Here is a 20809-nt window from a genome sequence, read left to right on the forward strand (position 1 = left end):
TTCTCATTTGTAATGCATCTGTATTATAAGTGAACTTATAAGTATACTAGTAGTTTACTACGTTTTATATTAATACAGGTAGTACATTTTTTAGTTTATGAAAGTACACACTGAAGTACACTCTCAGTAAACTACATAAAGAAGTTTCATAAAGAAAGGCAACATTTTAAAACAAAAAAGTTGAGAAAATCATTTTTTGTCAAAGACTACGCCTTGATCAGATTCAGAACGATGATCCAAACACAGATGGAGGAGATCGAGTCCAACACCAACAAAGCTTCACAGTCGTTTTCTCTTCATGGGTTACGCTTCATTTCATTTGGTAATATTAAGCAGTTTTGATTTACACGCTGTTTAACGTTTGATGATCACATTATTTTACATTTGCGTGAGCAATCTACTATCACTTGTTTCAGCTTCTTCTTCTCCTGTGTTTTGATCCAGAGATTCTGTACTAGAAGATGTGTCCTATAGTGCCCCATACCGTATAACAGTGACAACACAGATAGCTGGAAAATTCAGTCAATGGGTGGGGAAAGAGTAGAATTAGAGCTTACACAAAAATTCAGAAACGCAGAATTAGAAACATATCTGTTTTATCAATATTTCCAAACAATGTAAGTTGTAACGCTACTCAATCAAAAGGGTTAACACAACTACAAGCCAAGTATACTTTGAATACTTAATTATACTTTTAAGTATATCTCGATCAAAAGATTGAGTACAAGTACAGGCCAAATATACTTTTCTCTCAGTATAAGTCAAGTACACTGAAGTGCAATTTATATTTGCGTATATTTCTGAGAAGTACATAAAATGTAGACTGAAAGAGTCATATGTTACAATGTGGTGGTAGCAGCTCACGAAGAAGATAAATAAGTAAATAAACACTAATAGTCACAGGAACAAAAACCACCCGGTAATCAACTAACGAAACTGAGACTAGATACACACAGTATGTATACACAATATATACACACAGGCATACAAGGAAATAAACAAGGCACAGGTGAAAATCACAGGTTACTATGGAGACAAACAAGGGTCACAAAAATCACATGAAATCATATGAAAAATATTCAACTACCTAAGAGGCTGTTTACATAACACCATTTTCAACAAAAACGGAAAACTTTTAATGCGGTTTGGACATTCATTTACTGGACAGGGGCATTTTGGGGGCCTTTTTTGAAAACTATATTTTTACAGTCTCCATGTAAACTACAAAAACAAGAATTTGTGAAAACGGTGACGTCATGTGCATGTGTATTACGTATTCAGTCTATAGGCACGAAGTGTTTCTTTACAAAGTGATATCGTCATCTACTGGCCTGGCATGAGTAACACAGCATTTTTAATTGTTTTCGTGGATCCGTGTGAACGTGGATCATTTTGACAACATTATTGTCTGTACATGAAAAATTAAAAATTAATTATTTTCCATTTTTAGTACGTCATTGTCATGTAAATGTACCCTGGCCTAAATGTCCACCAAAAAGAACGAAAATCTAACATAAGTGTTACAGATTAATGGATGTCAAATTAAAAACGTGTATCAACTGAATCATTAGATTCTTGTTTAATTTGTTTTGTAAAGTTTTTTCAAAACTGTCTGCTAAGTTTTAATAGCATGTTTTACAATTTCACTTACCAATATCCATGTTTTTTTATTAATGTTACATCTCAACAACTGACATACTGTAACATCACACAGTTGACCAAATAAGGACAGCTAAGGTCAAATTTGTAAAATACAAATAATGGGCTAACATAGACTCACTTAGCATGTGCTAACTTGCCAAGCCTGTTCTGTTCTCAGGAACCATGCAATGATGTGCAGTAAAAGTGCAGGCAATGCTCTGATGACACCCTCTGATAACATTGTCTGCTCATTGTTGGGAATTAGGTGTGCTTTTTGTCAGATCATTTTCATTATTTACTGTTCGACAATGTTTCCAAAGAATTCTTATTAACCAGCTCCTCAAGTTAACAACAGCACATTTTACTAATTAATACTGTAGTAATAAACTAAAAAAGAAAGTCAGTTTCAGGTTTAAATCTGTTTTGCTCAGTTTTGTTTAATTTTCACTTTCACTTGTGTACATGAGCAGAACACATGCTGACTAGCTTATGCTGACTGCTGTGGGGACTTTTTTTTCTGGCGTTTTTTTATTTTATTTATTTATTTTATAAAATAACAGAAAATAAGATGCATAATCTAAAAAGCATTTTTTTTTTCGAACTTGTCATTATGGTAAAATAAATTAAATGAAACTAAATTTAATTTTCACTTCAGTGAAAAGTCTACTTTCATATTATAGCTAATTTAGCTTTTGTTTATGGTGAAATTAAGAAATTAAGACCTCCGCACCAAGGGGTAAAACATTAATATAGGTATTTCACATGCATGCTTTGCTTTAGTAATTGTTGCTAGATTGTTGTTGGATTAGGAAGCATGAATTATGAATTTGTAATCTGCCATATTGAACTAATTTGTCTTCTAATTTTAATTTAGTTAAACTGTGTCCATTATTTGTTATTTATTTTATTTTTTACTAAATTAAAATGAGGGCATTAATTAGTACAATGTGACAATGATCCAACTGAAAAGATGGAATTCTTAATTTATGGCTTTATTTATGTCATATGCTCATCACCACAAACACTTATAAGCACACACCTCACTCTGTCACTTTGTCCGGTCTCGTACATGAGTAAGGACTCACCTCATTGTCTTCTCCATGCATCTTCAGACCAACATTAATGAGACATTAAAAATGTGATATTAAAAGATCAAATTCTGTACACACCTAATTAATAAACCATACTATGTACATAAAAGTAGATGAGCCCAGAATATGAATGCAACGCATTTAATTACACGCTAAAGGGGCTATATGCAACTGTTTCCCCAAAATAAACGTAACAATAGCCTTTTTATTTGACCATGTATGACTCAAACATCTCCTGATGAGCATACTGATACCTTGTCCGCTCACAGTGGGTGCACCTATAAGCCTGTATCCTATTTTTCCTATTTTCTGTCGGGTCGGATTTTTCGTGCGCTGTCTGCGGATGTGACGTCAAGCGCGTTCATGTTAAACGTTTCAGATCACTCTGCCACCACCGCTAGTCAGCAAACAAACTTAGTTTCTCAAACAATATATGTATTTGACTGTTCTTACCTTTGTAAACATAATGTTGACTTCTTTGCAGCGGATGACTTGTGAAGTGTGCACGTACGAGAGCGAGCAGGAAGGAAGAGCAGTTCCGTTTTTTGGCCACAGGTGTCAGTCGCGAGTTTAAATTTCAGAAAAAAGCATATAGCCCCTTTAAGCGTTTTCATCCCATAGAAACAACGCTTAACATGGCTTTCTATGGGAGGATGGCATAGTGGTTTCCACAACTATCCTTTAAATGGTATTCAGTGAAAAACAAAATGAAAAATATAGGCTAAGTAGCCTATAAAATAAACATACATTATGTTTTTTGAGTGGAAAAAATAATATGTATGTGGCAGCAATGCAACACCGTAGTTTCATGTAGGCTACAGTGCAAATATACGTTTGTACGTGTGTCACAGGTCGGGGTGGAGCGCCAGCGGGCCGCCCACCCCTTCGCTTGCGTGCCGCCCCTGAGGAGCCGGCCGTGGGCACGAAGGAGACAGGCAGACACAGAATTCAAAATAAATATACTTTTTTTATTAAATAATAAAAACAATATTAAAAGTCTCTTCAGTTCAGGTTCTCTTCATGTATCTCTTCACATTTCTCAGCACCTTCGGACAGAGAGAGGAATGGACATAATCCACAGCTTCCGCATTCTCTTCAGCGTTCTCTTCGCGTTTCTCAGCACCTTCGGACAGAGAGAGGAATGGACATAATCCACAGCTTCCGCATTCTCTTCAGCGCTCTCTTCGCGTTTCTCAGCACCTTCGGACAGAGAGAGGAATGGACATAATCCACAGCTTCCGCATTCTCTTCGCGTTTCTCAGCACCTTCGGACAGAGAGAGGAATGGACATAATCCACAGCTTCCGCATTCTCTTCGCGTTTCTCAGCACCTTCGGACAGAGAGAGGAATGGACATAATCCACAGCTTCCGCATTCTCTTCAGCGTTCTCTTCGCGTTTCTCAGCACCTTCGGACAGAGAGAGGAATGGACATAATCCACAGCTTCCGCATTCTCTTCAGCGCTCTCTTCGCGTTTCTCAGCACCTTCGGACAGAGAGAGGAATGGACATAATCCACAGCTTCCGCATTCTCTTCGCGTTTCTCAGCACAGCATTAGCAGGCTCTCCACTGGACTCATACAGAGGGAGGAATAGACACGTGTAACTCACGGCATTAGCAGGCTCTTCCAGCATTAGCAGGCTCTTCAAGCATTAGCCGGCTCTTCACTGGACTCAGACAGAGAGAGGAATAAACATGTGTAACTCACAGCATTAGCAGGCTCTTCAAGCATTAGCCGGCTCTTCGCTGGACTCAGACAGAGAGAGGAATAGACACGTGTAACTCACAGCATTAGCAGGCTCTTCACTGGACTCAGACAGGGGGAGGAATAGACACGTGTAACTCACAGCATTAGCAGGCTCTTCCAGCATTAGCAGGCTCTTCACTGGACTCAGACAGAGGGAGGAACAGACACGTGTAACTCACAGCATTAGCAGGCTCTTCAAGCATTAGCAGGCTCTTCACTGGACTCAGACAGAGGGAGGAGAATATGTATAACTCACAGCATTAGCAGGTTCTTCACTGGACTCAGACAGGGGGAGGAATAGACACGTGTAAATCACAGCATTAGCAGGCTCTTCACTGGACTCAGACAGGGGGAGGAATAGACACGTGTAACTCACAGCATTAGCAGGCTCTTCCAGCATTAGCAGGCTCTTCACTGGACTCAGACAGAGGGAGGAACAGACACGTGTAACTCACAGCATTAGCAGGCTCTTCAAGCATTAGCAGGCTCTTCACTGGACTCAGACAGAGGGAGGAGAATATGTATAACTCACAGCATTAGCAGGTTCTTCCAGCATTAGCAGGCTCTTCCTTGAGCTCAGGCAGAGAGAGGAATGGACAGCTGTGATTGCGAGTGAACAGCAGAAACAAATCCCACACTCACATTTCCACCACACACTGCAAGGTTTCACTCGTGCTCATTTCCACAATAAAACTGCAACTCAACAGACCCACAGTGCGCCAAGGCCTCCGCCCGCCATCCAGCCGAAGTTCTCTCTGGCTCTCTCATCTGTCTCTCTCGTCTGTCTCTCTCTCGTCCTCTCGTCCTCTCTCTCCCGCGGCCACGGCCGTTCACGTGCTGCGCGTCTCACCTCTCATTCTCGTCGTGTCCCCCTCTGCTCGTGCCTCTCTCTCCCGCAGCCTCCCGCCACGGCCACGGCCGCTCACGTGCTGCGCGTCTCTCTCTCACAACCCCCGCGGGGAAGAACCACACTCACTTTCTCTTCCTCTGACTTTTTATCCTCTCATGAGCTAGTGTGGCCCCATTCAAACGCTCAGCGCAAATTACCCACACCTGCTGTCAATCCGCCACTAGGTTACCATAGCGACAGGCACTCACCCAGGCTTATTTGTCACCCCGTGACATACCCCCCCACCAACGCCGAAGAAAAGGGAAGGGGGGAAAAAAAAGGAGAGAAAAAAAAGAAAAAGAAAAAAAAGAAACAAGCAAAAATAAACAAAAAAAGGGAAAAAAACTGGTCGCCATACCTTCGGCCCACGGTTGCTCAACTCAGGGCGGCACCCTGCCGACTACGCCATTTTATGTCACAGGTCGGGGTGGAGCGCCAGCGGGCCGCCCACCCCTTCGCTTGCGTGCCGCCCCTGAGGAGCTGGCCGTGGGCACGAAGGAGACAGGCAGACACAGAATTCAAAATAAATATACTTTTTTATTAAATAATAAAAACAATATTAAAAGTCTCTTCAGTTCAGGTTCTCTTCATGTATCTCTTCACATTTCTCAGCACCTTCGGACAGAGAGAGGAATGGACATAATCCACAGCTTCCGCATTCTCTTCAGCGTTCTCTTCGCGTTTCTCAGCACCTTCGGACAGAGAGAGGAATGGACATAATCCACAGCTTCCGCATTCTCTTCAGCGCTCTCTTCGCATTTCTCAGCACCTTCGGACAGAGAGAGGAATGGACATAATCCACAGCTTCCGCATTCTCTTCGCGTTTCTCAGCACCTTCGGACAGAGAGAGGAATGGACATAATCCACAGCTTCCGCATTCTCTTCAGCGTTCTCTTCGCGTTTCTCAGCACCTTCGGACAGAGAGAGGAATGGACATAATCCACAGCTTCCGCATTCTCTTCAGCGCTCTCTTCGCGTTTCTCAGCACCTTCGGACAGAGAGAGGAATGGACATAATCCACAGCTTCCGCATTCTCTTCGCGTTTCTCAGCACAGCATTAGCAGGCTCTCCACTGGACTCAGACAGAGGGAGGAATAGACACGTGTAACTCACGGCATTAACAGGCTCTACCAGCATTAGCAGGCTCTTCAAGCATTAGCCGGCTCTTCACTGGACTCAGACAGAGAGAGGAATAAACATGTGTAACTCACAGCATTAGCAGGCTCTTCAGCGCTCTCTTCGCATTTCTCAGCACCTTCGGACAGAGAGAGGAATGGACATAATCCACAGCTTCCGCATTCTCCTCGCGTTTCTCAGCACCTTCGGACAGAGAGAGGAATGGACATAATCCACAGCTTCCGCATTCTCTTCGCGTTTCTCAGCACCTTCGGACAGAGAGAGGAATGGACATAATCCACAGCTTCCGCATTCTCTTCGCGTTTCTCAGCACCTTCGGACAGAGAGAGGAATGGACATAATCCACAGCTTCCGCATTCTCTTCAGCGCTCTCTTCGCATTTCTCAGCACCTTCGGACAGAGAGAGGAATGGACATAATCCACAGCTTCCGCATTCTCTTCGCGTTTCTCAGCACCTTCGGACAGAGAGAGGAATGGACATAATCCACAGCTTCCGCATTCTCTTCGCGTTTCTCAGCACCTTCGGACAGAGAGAGGAATGGACATAATCCACAGCTTCCGCATTCTCTTCAGCGTTCTCTTCGCGTTTCTCAGCACCTTCGGACAGAGAGAGGAATGGACATAATCCACAGCTTCCGCATTCTCTTCAGCGCTCTCTTCGCGTTTCTCAGCACCTTCGGACAGAGAGAGGAATGGACATAATCCACAGCTTCTGCATTCTCTTCGCGTTTCTCAGCACAGCATTAGCAGGCTCTCCACTGGACTCAGACAGAGGGAGGAATAGACACGTGTAACTCACGGCATTAGCAGGCTCTTCCAGCATTAGCAGGCTCTTCAAGCATTAGCCGGCTCTTCACTGGACTCAGACAGAGAGAGGAATAAACATGTGTAACTCACAGCATTAGCAGGCTCTTCAAGCATTAGCCGGCTCTTCGCTGGACTCAGACAGAGAGAGGAATAGACACGTGTAACTCACAGCATTAGCAGGCTCTTCACTGGACTCAGACAGGGGGAGGAATAGACACGTGTAACTCACAGCATTAGCAGGCTCTTCCAGCATTAGCAGGCTCTTCACTGGACTCAGACAGAGGGAGGAACAGACACGTGTAACTCACAGCATTAGCAGGCTCTTCAAGCATTAGCAGGCTCTTCACTGGACTCAGACAGAGGGAGGAGAATATGTATAACTCACAGCATTAGCAGGTTCTTCCAGCATTAGCAGGCTCTTCCTTGAGCTCAGGCAGAGAGAGGAATGGACAGCTGTGATTGCGAGTGAACAGCAGAAACAAATCCCACACTCACATTTCCACCACACACTGCAAGGTTTCACTCGTGCTCATTTCCACAATAAAACTGCAACTCAACAGACCCACAGTGCGCCAAGGCCTCCGCCCGCCATCCAGCCGAAGTTCTCTCTGGCTCTCTCATCTGTCTCTCTCGTCTGTCTCTCTCTCATCCTCTCGTCCTCTCTCTCCCGCGGCCTCCCGCCGCGACCGCCGCCACGGCCGCTCACGTGCTGCGCGTCTCACCTCTCATTCTCGTCGTGTCCCCCTCTGCTCGTGCCTCTCTCTCCCGCGGCCTCCCGCCACGGCCACGGCCGCTCACGTGCTGCGCGTCTCTCTCTCACAACCCCCGCGGGGAAGAACCACACTCACTTTCACTTCCTCTGACTTTTTATCCTCTCATGAGCTAGTGTGGCCCCATTCAAACGCTCAGCGCAAATTACCCACACCTGCTGTCAATCCGCCACTAGGTTACCATAGCGACAGGCACTCACCCAGGCTTATTTGTCACCCCGTGACAAGTGCAAGTGTTTCACGTCTGCGCAAGTCTAATGTGAACACACGTCCCATCCAGCCTCCCACACTTTGAAGTTTCAGTGTCAAATTTAACATCACAATAGTCTCTCCTAGTCTCCAATGCCTTCGTTGTCGTCTTCTTCGTCGTCATGCAATCACTTCTCTTCCCACACCGGTGTGTGCTTTCACCATCCTCCGCTCCATCATCCACGACTTCCTCAACCATCTAAACAGAAAAGACTGTCAGTATCTCCGTTCGTCATTACTCATAGACATTTACCTTTAAAGGTTCCCTCTACTGCTATATTTGCTTCATATTGTCAATAAACCTGTTTCTCACCTCTACCATTATTGTTTGGAGTCTCTGTTCCGTGACAGATGTATGTTTTTTCTTCCGCATGTCAAGTGCGGGGCTCCGTATTGGATAATCAGTATGACAAATATATATATATTTTTATTTGGTCGAATTTGCTCTTAATTTTGAAGTCATTATTCATACTTTTCTGGTATGGTACAGTAGTCAACATTTGAAGGATCAAAACCTTTCATTAAAGTTACATGAAATTTAAACAATATCTGTTCTTGTCTTAGGACAAGTTTGTCAAAGTTGTCCTAAGACAAGAACAGGTATTGTTCAAACTTCATGTATAACTGAAAGGTTTTGATCCACTTCAGATGTTGACTACTGTATAAAGTACAAAACATTTGCAGAATGTTTTAAACATATTTAATTTCAGCTATAGTTGCTAAAGTAATATTTCTCATTTTGGTTTAGTTTAAGTTAAAGTAGCCTACAAAAATAACTAAAACTAAATAAACTAAAACTCAATAAAACTATAGACATATAAACACACACACAAATAATTCAAATTATGAACTAAAACTATAATAGTATATCAATGATAGTAAAATGGCACTGAGCCAGTCCCTGCTCTCCCTGATTTGAATATCCCCTCCCCTCTTCCATCAGTTATATGAGCAGCGGTGAACACTATTGCTCTGTGAGAAAGAAGGAAACTCAAGACTCCTTCACACTGGATTGCTTGACGATCTGCTTCAACATGAAGACCCTTCCTGTCAGTTTGCTCCTATTGCTGGTGAGTTCAAGGTCTGTGTGATGTGATACAGCTTTAGCTATGTGTTTATGTTGCAGAAACTAAGTCTAGCACACTGTATAAAGTCAGGTGAAATCTAGGTTTATGTACAATGAGCTGAATAATGTTTGATTTCCAGTGAATTATTAGCTGATGTGATTATTTGCCGTGTGTCTTATAGTAAAAACTGTATAGAGCATGCTTATTTAATTAGTTCTGTTGACTTGGACACATGTTGTGTGGATGAAAAGTGTCTTTCATTCCTGTATGTCTTTGAGATCATGACACATGAACATGAGCATGCACTTCAAGAATGGTCTGTGTAATTTTGCACCCATTCCTTTTTCCTTTTTTAACTCGTAATTGAAAAACGAAAAACATGCTTTCTTCTTTATTCGTTTTTAGACAGGTGAAAAAATATTCACATACAAACTTATTTTCCTTATATACAATGCTTATTTAATTGAAAATCAAATAATTGACATACAACTTATTTTCCGTTTTACAAAAATGCGAAATTTGATTCCTGCATTTTATTTGCGCATTTCATGGTATGGTCGATGTATTGTCCGGAGGGCTCCTCCAACCCGACTTTCTGCGTCTCGAGTTCCCTTTGCTGCCAATTAACCGGTCATCAACTTACGAGGTTGGTCCTGCCTGCAGAGTGGTGAGACACAATCCCAGCAGGTTCCAAATTAACTGGAACACAATGGCCTGGTTTCACAGACAAAATTAGGCCTTAGTTCAATTAGGACATGTAAGTAGCTTTTTTAAACATGCCTTTGAAAAAAAAAAAACATTACTGGTTTGCATCTTGAGACAAAATATCTCAAGTCTCTATCTGACTCAAGATATCTCCAGTGCAAGTTGCTTTCAGTTAAAACATGCAATTTAGTCTGGGACTAGCTTAAGCCTTATCTGTGAAACCGGGTGTATGTGGACTACAACAGTCAGACAAGCCATGGTTCAATCTGTGTTTTTAAGCAGAGGCAGATCTTTGAATGCTACTGCATTTAACTGTCAGTGTGAACAAAATAAGATGCGCGATATACTAACGTCTGCGTGCTCTGGTTACGGTGTAATCAGATATGTTTAAAACTGCCATCCGGCAGTTAATGATCATTATTCAAGAATATATATATATATATATATATATATATATATATATATATATATATATGTTATATGTGGAGAGAAAGATGACCCAAGAGCGAAATGCAGCAAAGCAGTCTTTATTTAACAGAGTCAGAATGTCCAGAGGTAAGAACAGAAATCTTCAGCATAAAATAATTGACAACGAAAATCTTCCGGTAAACTGATGCCGGGAACTTAAACTCAAATCCTCCGTCTAAGCAGCGGGGCGTCTCTGGTATTAGAGGGTACCGTGAGAAAGCCAGCCGACTCCGGGATCTCCAGGTGATCAGAAAGCAACGAGCGCAGTCACAGGTACTCTGTTACAAGTATAGCTTAGTAGCAATTCACAGTAGTAGAACAATCCTCTTAAGTGCACAGAACAGACATGACAGGACAGGACAGGACTTCGACACGGCAGGAAGTTTGGCAGAGAATTCATACGCATAGCTTCTGAAATAATCTGGCAAAGAGACAGGGGAAAACAAGGCTAGAAAAAGAGAAGATAATTAGGGAAAGCGATGACTGGTGTGGAACTGATGATGAGGATAATAAGTAATGAAAGAGAACACCTGGGAAGAAAGCGATGTGTGTGCGTAATGACCAATGAAGTAATCAGGGATGTGTGAGCGCAAATGTGTGTGTGTGTGTATGTGTGTGTGTGAATGTGTGTGACCAGAGGGGGGAGACAAAGTAAAGGAAGAACCAGGATCATGACCGTACCCCTCTCTCAACGAGCGCCCCCCTGGCGTTCCCAAGGAAGGAGACTGACGAGACCGAAGAAAATCATCGACCAGCGAAGGGTCCAGGATGTCCCGGGCAGACACCTCTCCTCCGGGCCGTACCCCTCCCAGTCCACTAATAATTGATGTCCACGACCTCGGCGACGCATGTCCAAGTGTCGACGGACCTTGTACACTGGAGACCCCTCGACACGAATAGGAGGAATAGAGGGGCGTGAGGGCGCACAAATCGATGGTTTAATGCAAGAGACATGGAAAACGGGGTGTATGCGACGAAGGTGGAAGCGACAGCTTGACTACGACAGGACTAATGATCTTACAAATGCGAAATGGTCCGATGAAGCGAGGGACCAATTTACGAGACTCAGAGTGGAGTGGCAAATCAGACGAAGAAAGCCAAACCTTCTGGCCGTAAACGTAGCGGGGGCTTTTTACGCGATGCTTGTTGGCAGTGGTGCTCATGCGTCTCCTTGAGCGACAAAGAGCTGATCTTACCGTTCTCCAAGTGCGCTTAAATCGATAAACGCCTGAACGGACGGAACATTTGATTCCGAATCCTACGAGGAAAATAACGGGGGTTGATAACCCAAGCAGCAGGAAAAAGGAGAGAGACCCGTAGATGACGAGGGGAGCGAGTCATGTGCGTATTCAGCCCAGGCGAGCTGCTCTGACCACGACGAAGGATTACGAAGAGCCAGACTGCGGAGAATGCGGATGGCAATTTGATTGGCCTGTTCGGCCTGACCGCTAGTCTGTGGGTGAAACCTGGACGAAAGGCTAGCGGAGGCTCCAATGAGACGACAGAATTCCCTCCAGAATTGTGAGGCAAACTGTGGTCCCCTATCAGAGACAATATCAGTGGGCAGACCGTGTAATTTAAAAACGTGATCAACCATGATCTGAGCCGTCTCCTTTGCAGAAGGGAGTTTGGAGAGCGGAGAGTCTGGCGAAGAGTAGACGGTAATCGGGAAGCCTCCTCTCCATAAGCCGAGCGATCAAAAACTCGGATCATCTCTGCCTTAAACTGGGAAAAATTAAACACACAGTCCGCGTCAACCTCCCAGTTAGCAGCTCCCCATTCACGGGCTCGTCCGGCCAGGAGAGAAACAACAAAGGCGACTCGAGCACGATCAGTAGCGTAGGTCGAGGGCTGGAGAGAGAAGACAACTTCACATTGCGCCAGGAAGGCGTGACATTGAGTGGGCTCACCGGAGTAACATGGAGGATTGTTTATCCGTGGCTCAGGCAACTCACGATGATCCTGGGTAGCAGGTGCTTCAGGACACAGATGATGTACACGAGAAGAGAGGTCCGACACCTGAGAAGACAGGGACTCGACAGCCTGTCTAGCGGCAGAGAGCTCCTCCTGATGTCGGCCCAGCATCGTGCCTTGGAGTTCAACAGCTGCCTGAAAGGGGTTGCTGCTCGCTGGGTCCATAATGGCCAGATTATTCTGTTATATATATATATATATATATATATATATATATATATATATATATATATATATATATATATATATATATATATTATTTTTTTTTGTGCACTGAAAATTAGATTTTTGCTATTTATGAGACTCAAAGCAGAAACATTAAAATGCATGTCCATGGCTATATCATGAGAAAAATATGACGCAAAAGCACAGCATCAACTGCTGATATACAGTAAGCTATATATTTTTAACTTCTGGATAATGATTTTATGTAATTAATTAATTCAATTCATGAGAGTTGCATTTAGTAGGGACATGTCACACCCGAAAATGACAATGACTACCACCGTGATGCATACAGCTTTGTCGAGATAACACCAGAAGTCTCATTGCCTATACTCACGAATTCTTAAACTGTTCCCTCGGTTTAACAAATCGTGGGCACAGATTAATAAACTGTATCCACGAGTTCCTAATTCCTAATTATTATTATTTTGGCTACCTATTTGAAGACGCTTTTATCCAATAAAGGAACAAAGCAATTCGTCAAATGTCAGTAGGTTAGACAATAATAATACAGGGCTAAAATGATCACAGATAAACACAAGAGTTTGACGCATATCCAAGGGTTTGTGCTGGAGCACACACTACATGGCACGGAGGCGCCGGCGCTTTCCAATCAACAGTGGAAACAACTTAAAATATACTCTATCATTTTTGGTCATACAGAAAAGAATAATACATCATTCACAACTACTTTTATTTGTGGAAACTCACAATAACAAGAAAACGTTGTGCTTTTGTAAAATAAAAGAAAACAATCAAATGCGCTTTCATGATCTCCGTGAACTGAAGCGCGTCTCAAAAATGAACTGAAACAAAAGATAACCTATACCTACATAAAGCTTGAAATGTCCAGTTTTAAACGACCAAAATCGTATTGAAAGAAAATACCGACTTATTATGTAATCCGTAAGGTGCATTTCTCTCTAAAGGCAAAGGCGCATCCGCTTTACAGCGGAGATGGAGATATTTTTGCAGCCGACACTGATTTAGAAAACACTAGTTTGTTAATAAACAATTAAAATGGTTCATTATTTTTTCATACACATCATCATTAGCCTATAATTCACCTCTCTGTTCCAGAGACAATCGCCAATATTAATTTTATTGCGCAGCATGTGGTGTGTACAGTTCAAATTCAAATTTTGGTGTTAAACTTTGCATTTTAAAAATACAACAACTGTTCATTTTTCGTTTTTCAATTACGTGTTAGAAAAGGAAAAACGAATGGACGCAAAACTACATGGACCAAGAATGGTTTGAATTTTAAGTTCATGCCTTAAGGTACTCTCAAATATGCTTATTAGTAAAACTAAAAATTATGTGAATTCAGTCAAATGTGCATTGGATTTATCTGTTTAGTAGACTATTCTGTATAATCTGTACAGGTGTGAGCTTAATTTTGAAGTTTTGACATGTCATTAAGGGAATGTCAAGCAGTGCAAGCGTATATGTCCTCAAGCAATGTTAGAAAGGGAAACATCACAGAAAGTTTGATTTATTAATGTGAACGCTGGCCAAAAAAAGTTAAATTATAAATAAGATCCCTGCCAAACTATATGAAGGGACTTTCAACTTGACATAATAAAGAATCCTTTATGCAACATCATTTACTCTTCACAAGTTCTCCTTTAGTGCAAATTATATTTTAATTACTATGGCTATGGCAATAAATTAAAATTATTTTAATAAGCTTGTCAAAATCTTCTCAGCCAAATGTTTATATTTAAAGTAGTCAAAGCAATTTGGGGACTGCATTACAAATTTAAAAGGAGAGAGAGAGAGAGAGAGAGAGAGAGAGAGAGAGAGAGAGAGAGAGAGAGAGAGAGAGAGAGAGAGAGAGAGAGAGATTTTTGATTTTCAACAGAACTGTATTTGTTCATTCAATCATCCACAAAAAAATATACAGTTATACAAAAAAAAACAGTATCATTACAGCAATTACAGAAAAACTATTATACTAAAACATAGATCAGATCATTCCAACGTTGGCATAAAGATTAGGTTGCCTTCAAATAGTGTACAAAGAGTCTCATTATAACACCACTGATCCAGAAAAAACTCACAATTATTCATAGCTTTATAGAATTTATAATCAACCAGAATTCTGGCCTTCACAAACTCTTTAAACATTAATAGTGCTTCTTGTCCTGTCATACTTTCAGTCTTATTCTTTCTGCTAATATAAATAGCCAGTTTAGCTTGACCCACCAAAAAATTTAAAAGCTGACTTTTCTTTCTAATCGAAAAGTAGTATTTTGGTCCAAAAATAAAGCTCTTAAATGAGAACACTTCTCCAAATTTAAAAAACAACCCCGTAAGTACACTAAATAAGTCGACTAATCTGTCACATTCCATAAAACAATGAAAAACAGTTTCTCTCATATCACAAAAACAGTTTCACATTCCATAAAACAATGAAAAACAGTTTCTCTCATATTACAAAAAGGACAAACACTCTGCACATTATGATTAATGACAGAAACAAAGGCATTAACAGCAACTGTGCCATGTAAAATCTTCCACTGAATATCTCCTACTTTTTTTGTTAATGGTGGTTTGTATATCACTCTCCAATTTGGTTTACAATCTTCTTCCACTCCCAATTTGTCTTTCCATACATTGTCCACTCTTCCATTTAACACCTTTTTATTTAGAACCTTGACAAAACATTTATATAATTGTTTCCCTTTCACTCCAAATAAAGTTAAATCATGTAGTCCATTCAACATTAACAAAGGTCCAGGAAATCCTTGAAAATCAGGTGTAAGATACATATCAGGGTAAGAGTCAATCTCTGTTGGAGTACTTTGTCCACTCCAATAGTCTCTAAGAAATGCTCTTTCCTCAACAGTCAATCTCTGTTTAATCAGATCCACAAACATATTGACCTTTCGAAGAGACACCATACCCACATGTGAGGCCAATTCTTTAACATTGTTAAAATCAACTCCACTAATATCCACAAGTTGTCTTAACTTCATAATTTGTTTAGCCCTCAACATGTAACTTATTCCAGGCATGGATTCACAAGACACATCAAAACGAGCTCCACCTATTAAAGGCTCTTCTAATAACCAAAAAAGTGAGTCATTTGATTCCAACCTTTGTTTTATAAAAAAACTCCAGACTTTAAAAAGTCCTTTGTAAAAAGGAGGTAGTCCATTTACTGGCACTTTGTTACAGTCCATTAAAAACAATGTAGAATCCAGTCCTAATCCTCAAGCCTGCTTTAAGATTATGCTGGTTACATCTCTCCAGACAAGGTTTTTTGGTCCAGTTAAATACCTTTGGATGTATTGTAGATGAAATGTTGCACCTCTACTTGCCAGGTGAACAAGCCCTTGTCCTCCTTCTTCCTTTTGGAGGAATAGCACACTTTGTGGAACCCAGTGTAATTTGTCCCAAAAGAAGTTCACCAGAATTGACTGCAATTTTTCAAAAAAAAACAGCAGGGGGATCAACGCAAGCCAGACGATGCCACAGAGCAGAAGCTACTAAATTGTTTATTATTAAAGTTCTTCCTCTGTAAGACAATTTTGGAAGGAGCCACCTCCATTTTTCAAGTCGACCTTGCATTTTCTCCAAAGAACCTTCCCAGTTTTTCTGCAACATTTCATTGTTACCTAAATAAACTCCATGGTATTTAAAACCTTTTTTATTCCATGATAACCCAGCAGGTAATGTGGGTAGACCTTTTTCCCAATCTCCAAATGCAATTGCTTCACTCTTTGTCCAATTTACTTTAGCAGATGAAATCAAACTAAAATCTTTAATAATTGACTGTAAAACTTCTAAATCTTTTCGACCCTTTATTAAGACAACAATGTCATCTGCATAAGCACATAATTTTAAGGACAATCCAGAAAAAGGCAAATCCCAACCCTCAATTTGATTTCTCATTCTTACTAATAGAGGTTCAATTGACATAGCATATAACATGCCTGACAAAGCACAACCCTGTCTAATTCCACGTGAAATTTTAAAAAGGTCCACTCAAACCACCATTAACCTTTAAAACACTTTCAATAAACTTTAATAATGTCAATAAAACTCTTATCAAAACCAAATCCTTCCAGCATATTCCAAAGGTAAGGATGCTCAACCCTATCGAATCCTTTTTCCTGATCTAAAGAGATCAATCCAGTATCTATGTTCAAAAGACTAGAAACATCCAAAATATTCTTAATCAAATAAACATTATCAAATATAGATCTGTTAGGTATACAGTATGTTTGATCAATATGGATAATATCCCCAATTACTTCTCTAACTCTATTCGCCAGTGTCTTTGAGAGAATCTTAAAATCAGCACATAATAGTGAAACAGGCCGCCAATTTTTAATCTCTCTTAGATCACCTTTTTTTTGGCAAGAGAGTGATGACAGCCCTCCTGCAACTAACTGGCAGGTGACCTTCAGCTAGGCTATTGTTAAACACTTCCAGTAAATCTTCTCCCAAAACATCCCAATATTTTTTATAAAAATCAACTGGGAGACCATCAATCCCAGGTGTTTTACCATTTTCCATACTCTTTAGAGCTGCGTAAAGTTCTCCTTTAGATAAAGGCCTCTTTAATTTAGTATTTGCATCTTCTGAAACTTTAGGCAAATCTTCGAGGAAGACTTTATTCAAATCATCCACTTCCTTGTACTCACTTTTATACAAATCAGTATAAAACAGTCTAGCCCTTTTTCTAATCTCACTCAAAACTGTTAGCTCCTGTCCACTATCTGAAAGGAGAGTATGAATATACCTACTTTGGCCACTCTTTTTTTCTAAACAAAAAAAATACTTAGTAGGGGAATCCATTTGCACAACACTTTGAAAGCGTGAACGAATCAACGCTCCCTGCGCTTGAATACCTAACAGATCATTCATTACTCTCTTGGATTTAAGAGCATCAAACCATCTTGGATTCCTTGTAGAATCTACTAAACTTTGTAATTTCACAATTTCAACCTCTAATTCTTCCAGTGATCTTACAATATCCCGGGATACACTGAATGTGTATTGTTGGCACAGTTGCTGTATTTTAATTTTCCCACAATCCCACCATTGTTGAATCGAGGTATACAATTTTTTCTTAACTTTAAAGGTTTTCCAAAACTCAGAAAAAACCTCCTTAAAAAAATTATCTTCCAGAAGAGAAACATTAAGATGCCAATACGCACTTTTAGATTTTATAATGGCAATAAAACCAGTAAAAATGACAATAGAATGATCAGAGAAACATACTGATTTAATATCACAACTTTTAACAATATTAAATTGATGTTTAAAACAATAAAATCTGTCAAGCCTGGCCAATGAAATAGAATCTTCTCTTGTCTGTGCCCAGGTATATTGCCTCTCATTCCCATTAAAGACTCTCCAAATATCACACAGGTCATGTGCATTACTCAGCTTGATCATCGCTCTCTGTGACGGCATGTGTGGCTCTGAATGATTTCGATCTAAATTGTAATTTTCAGTACAATTAAAATCCCCACCCATAAACATGTAATCTTCAGTCTGACAATTTGACAGTATAGTATCAATTTCATTCAAAAGAACCACTCTATTTACCCCTAAAGTAGGAGCATAGATGTTAATAAAGACTAAATTTAACTTCTCAAACTGTGCCCTTACAATCATTAAATGCCCATCCACCACATTTTCAACTTTATAGGATATTGGCATAAAATTCTTCTGAAAGAGAACAGCCACTCTTCCACTAACTGCAGTTTTATGGCTCATTATAATTTCACCTTCCCATTCCTTCTTCCATTCAATTTCATTAGCACAATCGCTATGAGTTTCCTGAATCATCATAACATCGATTTTTTTCTGTTTTATCAAATGAAAAAGAATTGCCCTTTTTTGAACGTCCCTTGCTCCATTTAAATTCAAAGTACCTACTTTAATTCTGCTCATAATAGTAGAAGAAAGTGTCTGCACAGGACAACAAACAAAGAGAAGAAAAACAAGGAAGAAAAAAAATTCAAGCAATCTCAAATTCTTCATTAAGCATAATTAGTTTAATTTTATGCAGTATTTTCTTTAATCTGAAAATTTCTTGTTCTGTAAATCCACCCTCCCCTGTATCCTTCATCAAAATTTTCGCTGAGTCTAAGAGCCTTTGCCTATCTGGGAAAAAACCTTCTACTTTCACCCCTTTCATTCCTTTAGTGTTCTGTAGAAAAGTCTTTATTTTCTCCAGCGTATAAGCAGTTCTTCCAGATCTCCTTACAGCCACAGAAGAGTCTGAAGACTCACTCTCACTTCCAGGAGCAGATTCATCAGGACAACTAGTTTCCGAATCGACCTCAACCTCCTTAACATTTAAACCACTGTGATCTGCCATTTTCTTTGCTTTTTTCCCTTTTCCTCTTTTGTTTGTCTTTCTCTTAATTGCGGGAGTTTTAAAGCAAGATTCATCCTCCACCACATCCAAATCATCACCACCCGCCTCAGCTACACCAGCAGCAACCTTGTTTTCCTGTAGGCCTACTGATTCATCTTTTCCTACACCATTTGAAACAATATCTACGACCGCGTTTACCACATTATTTACCTCATCATTTACCACAGTATTTACCTCATCATTTACCACAGTATTTACATCGACATGCACTGTAGTATTCACATCCATCATCTCCACAACTTCACTACCGTGTTTCTCCGCAGCGGGTTTGGGATTGTGCGCTCTATCCCCACTCGCGCTCGTCACATAATCACATAGTCACATAGTCACATATCACATAATCAAAATTCTCAACTTTGAATTTCATAACAAGGTTCAGTTCTTCATTTTCATTATTTAAAATCATAAACAAATGTCGTCTAAAAGATACCACATGCTGCAAACTAGGAGAGTTACACCGCATTGGGACTTTTTTAATCTTTGCACCGCTAAACTACACTGCTCCACCGAGCATTGTGCCTCAACGAGTACTTTAATCCCATGCCGTCTACTCAGCTTATCAAAAGCCGACGACGCCGGTACCGCCATGCCAGCCCGCAAAAGCAGGCGGCCACGTACCACAAAACTACTGTTCTCAATAGCTTTCTTTATACTACAAACCAAAAAATAAAGAAAAAGAAAAAAACAAAAATCCATAAACAACAACAACTGATAGAAAAGTTAGAGAGAACTCACACACTCCGTTGGAAACGCACTCACTCAGACGCCAACTCCGCCCACTCACTCAGCACATGCGCACATCATTTACTCTTCACAAGTTCTCCTTTGGTGCAAATTATATTTTAATTACTATGACTATTGCAATAAATGAAAATTATTTTAATAAGCTTGTCAAAATCTTCTCAGCCAAATGTTTATATTTAAAGTAGTCAAAGCAATTTGGGGACTGCATTACAAATTTAAAAGGGAGAGAGAGAGAGAGAGAGAGAGAGAGAGAGAGAGAGAGAGAGAGAGAGAGAGAGAGAGAGAGAGAGAGAGAGAGAGAGAGAGAGAGAATGTATTTGTATTAAGGTTTATGTAATCAGATTCCAAAAATGAAATCCTTGAAGAGGATTAGATTATATGGCATTTTAAAATAGTTACTTTTTTATTGATTATATGATTACTGTGATACTTATGATTATTATTTTTATCTTTTAATTTTTCCTATCCAAAAAAAAAACTATTGCTATTATGTTCATAAAGTCTTCCAGTTTTACAGAATAAACACAGACAGGCCACTAGTCAGGCAAGTATAATTAAACGGACTTTTGAGAGTCCGGAAAAAAATGCAGATAAAATATAGTTAGTGCTTCATTTTGATTGTTTTAATTTGAATATGTTTTATTTCTTTTAATTTTAGCATAAGATTTAATTTGTTATTAACTTTTCATCAGTTTACGACCCCCTGCAGTTTCTTCACAAATAGTTTGGGAAACCCTGCAGTAATGTAATGTTTCATGCACTTAATGTTGTTGAAAACAGAAAATGTAATAATTTTTCTTTCTCTTTGTATTTTTTTTTTTTTTTTATCAGCATGATGAAGGATTTTACTCAAATCAATGTGATAAACGAGTTAGGTCCAAAGTAACCTAAAA

At 40.1% G+C, this 20809-nt stretch overlaps 1 protein-coding gene across 5 annotated transcripts in view; it reads left to right on the forward strand.

Annotated features, from left to right (window-relative positions):
• Positions 1-9323: 9323 nt before the first annotated feature.
• The window catches only part of cdh26.2 (cadherin 26, tandem duplicate 2), a 39059-nt gene continuing 27573 nt past the window's right edge, over positions 9324-20809 (forward strand). For all 5 annotated transcript variants that reach the window (XM_081385793.1, XM_081385794.1, XM_081385795.1 and 2 more), the window contains exon 1: positions 9324-9400. In XM_081385793.1, the coding sequence (XP_081241919.1) occupies positions 9365-9400 (36 nt within the window). In that variant the 5' untranslated portion in view covers positions 9324-9364. The remainder of the gene's footprint in view (positions 9401-20809) is intronic.

The sequence above is a fragment of the Scardinius erythrophthalmus genome, assembly GCF_964197995.2.
Source record: "Scardinius erythrophthalmus genome assembly, chromosome: 15".
Classification (NCBI taxonomy): Eukaryota; Metazoa; Chordata; class Actinopteri; order Cypriniformes; family Leuciscidae; genus Scardinius; species Scardinius erythrophthalmus.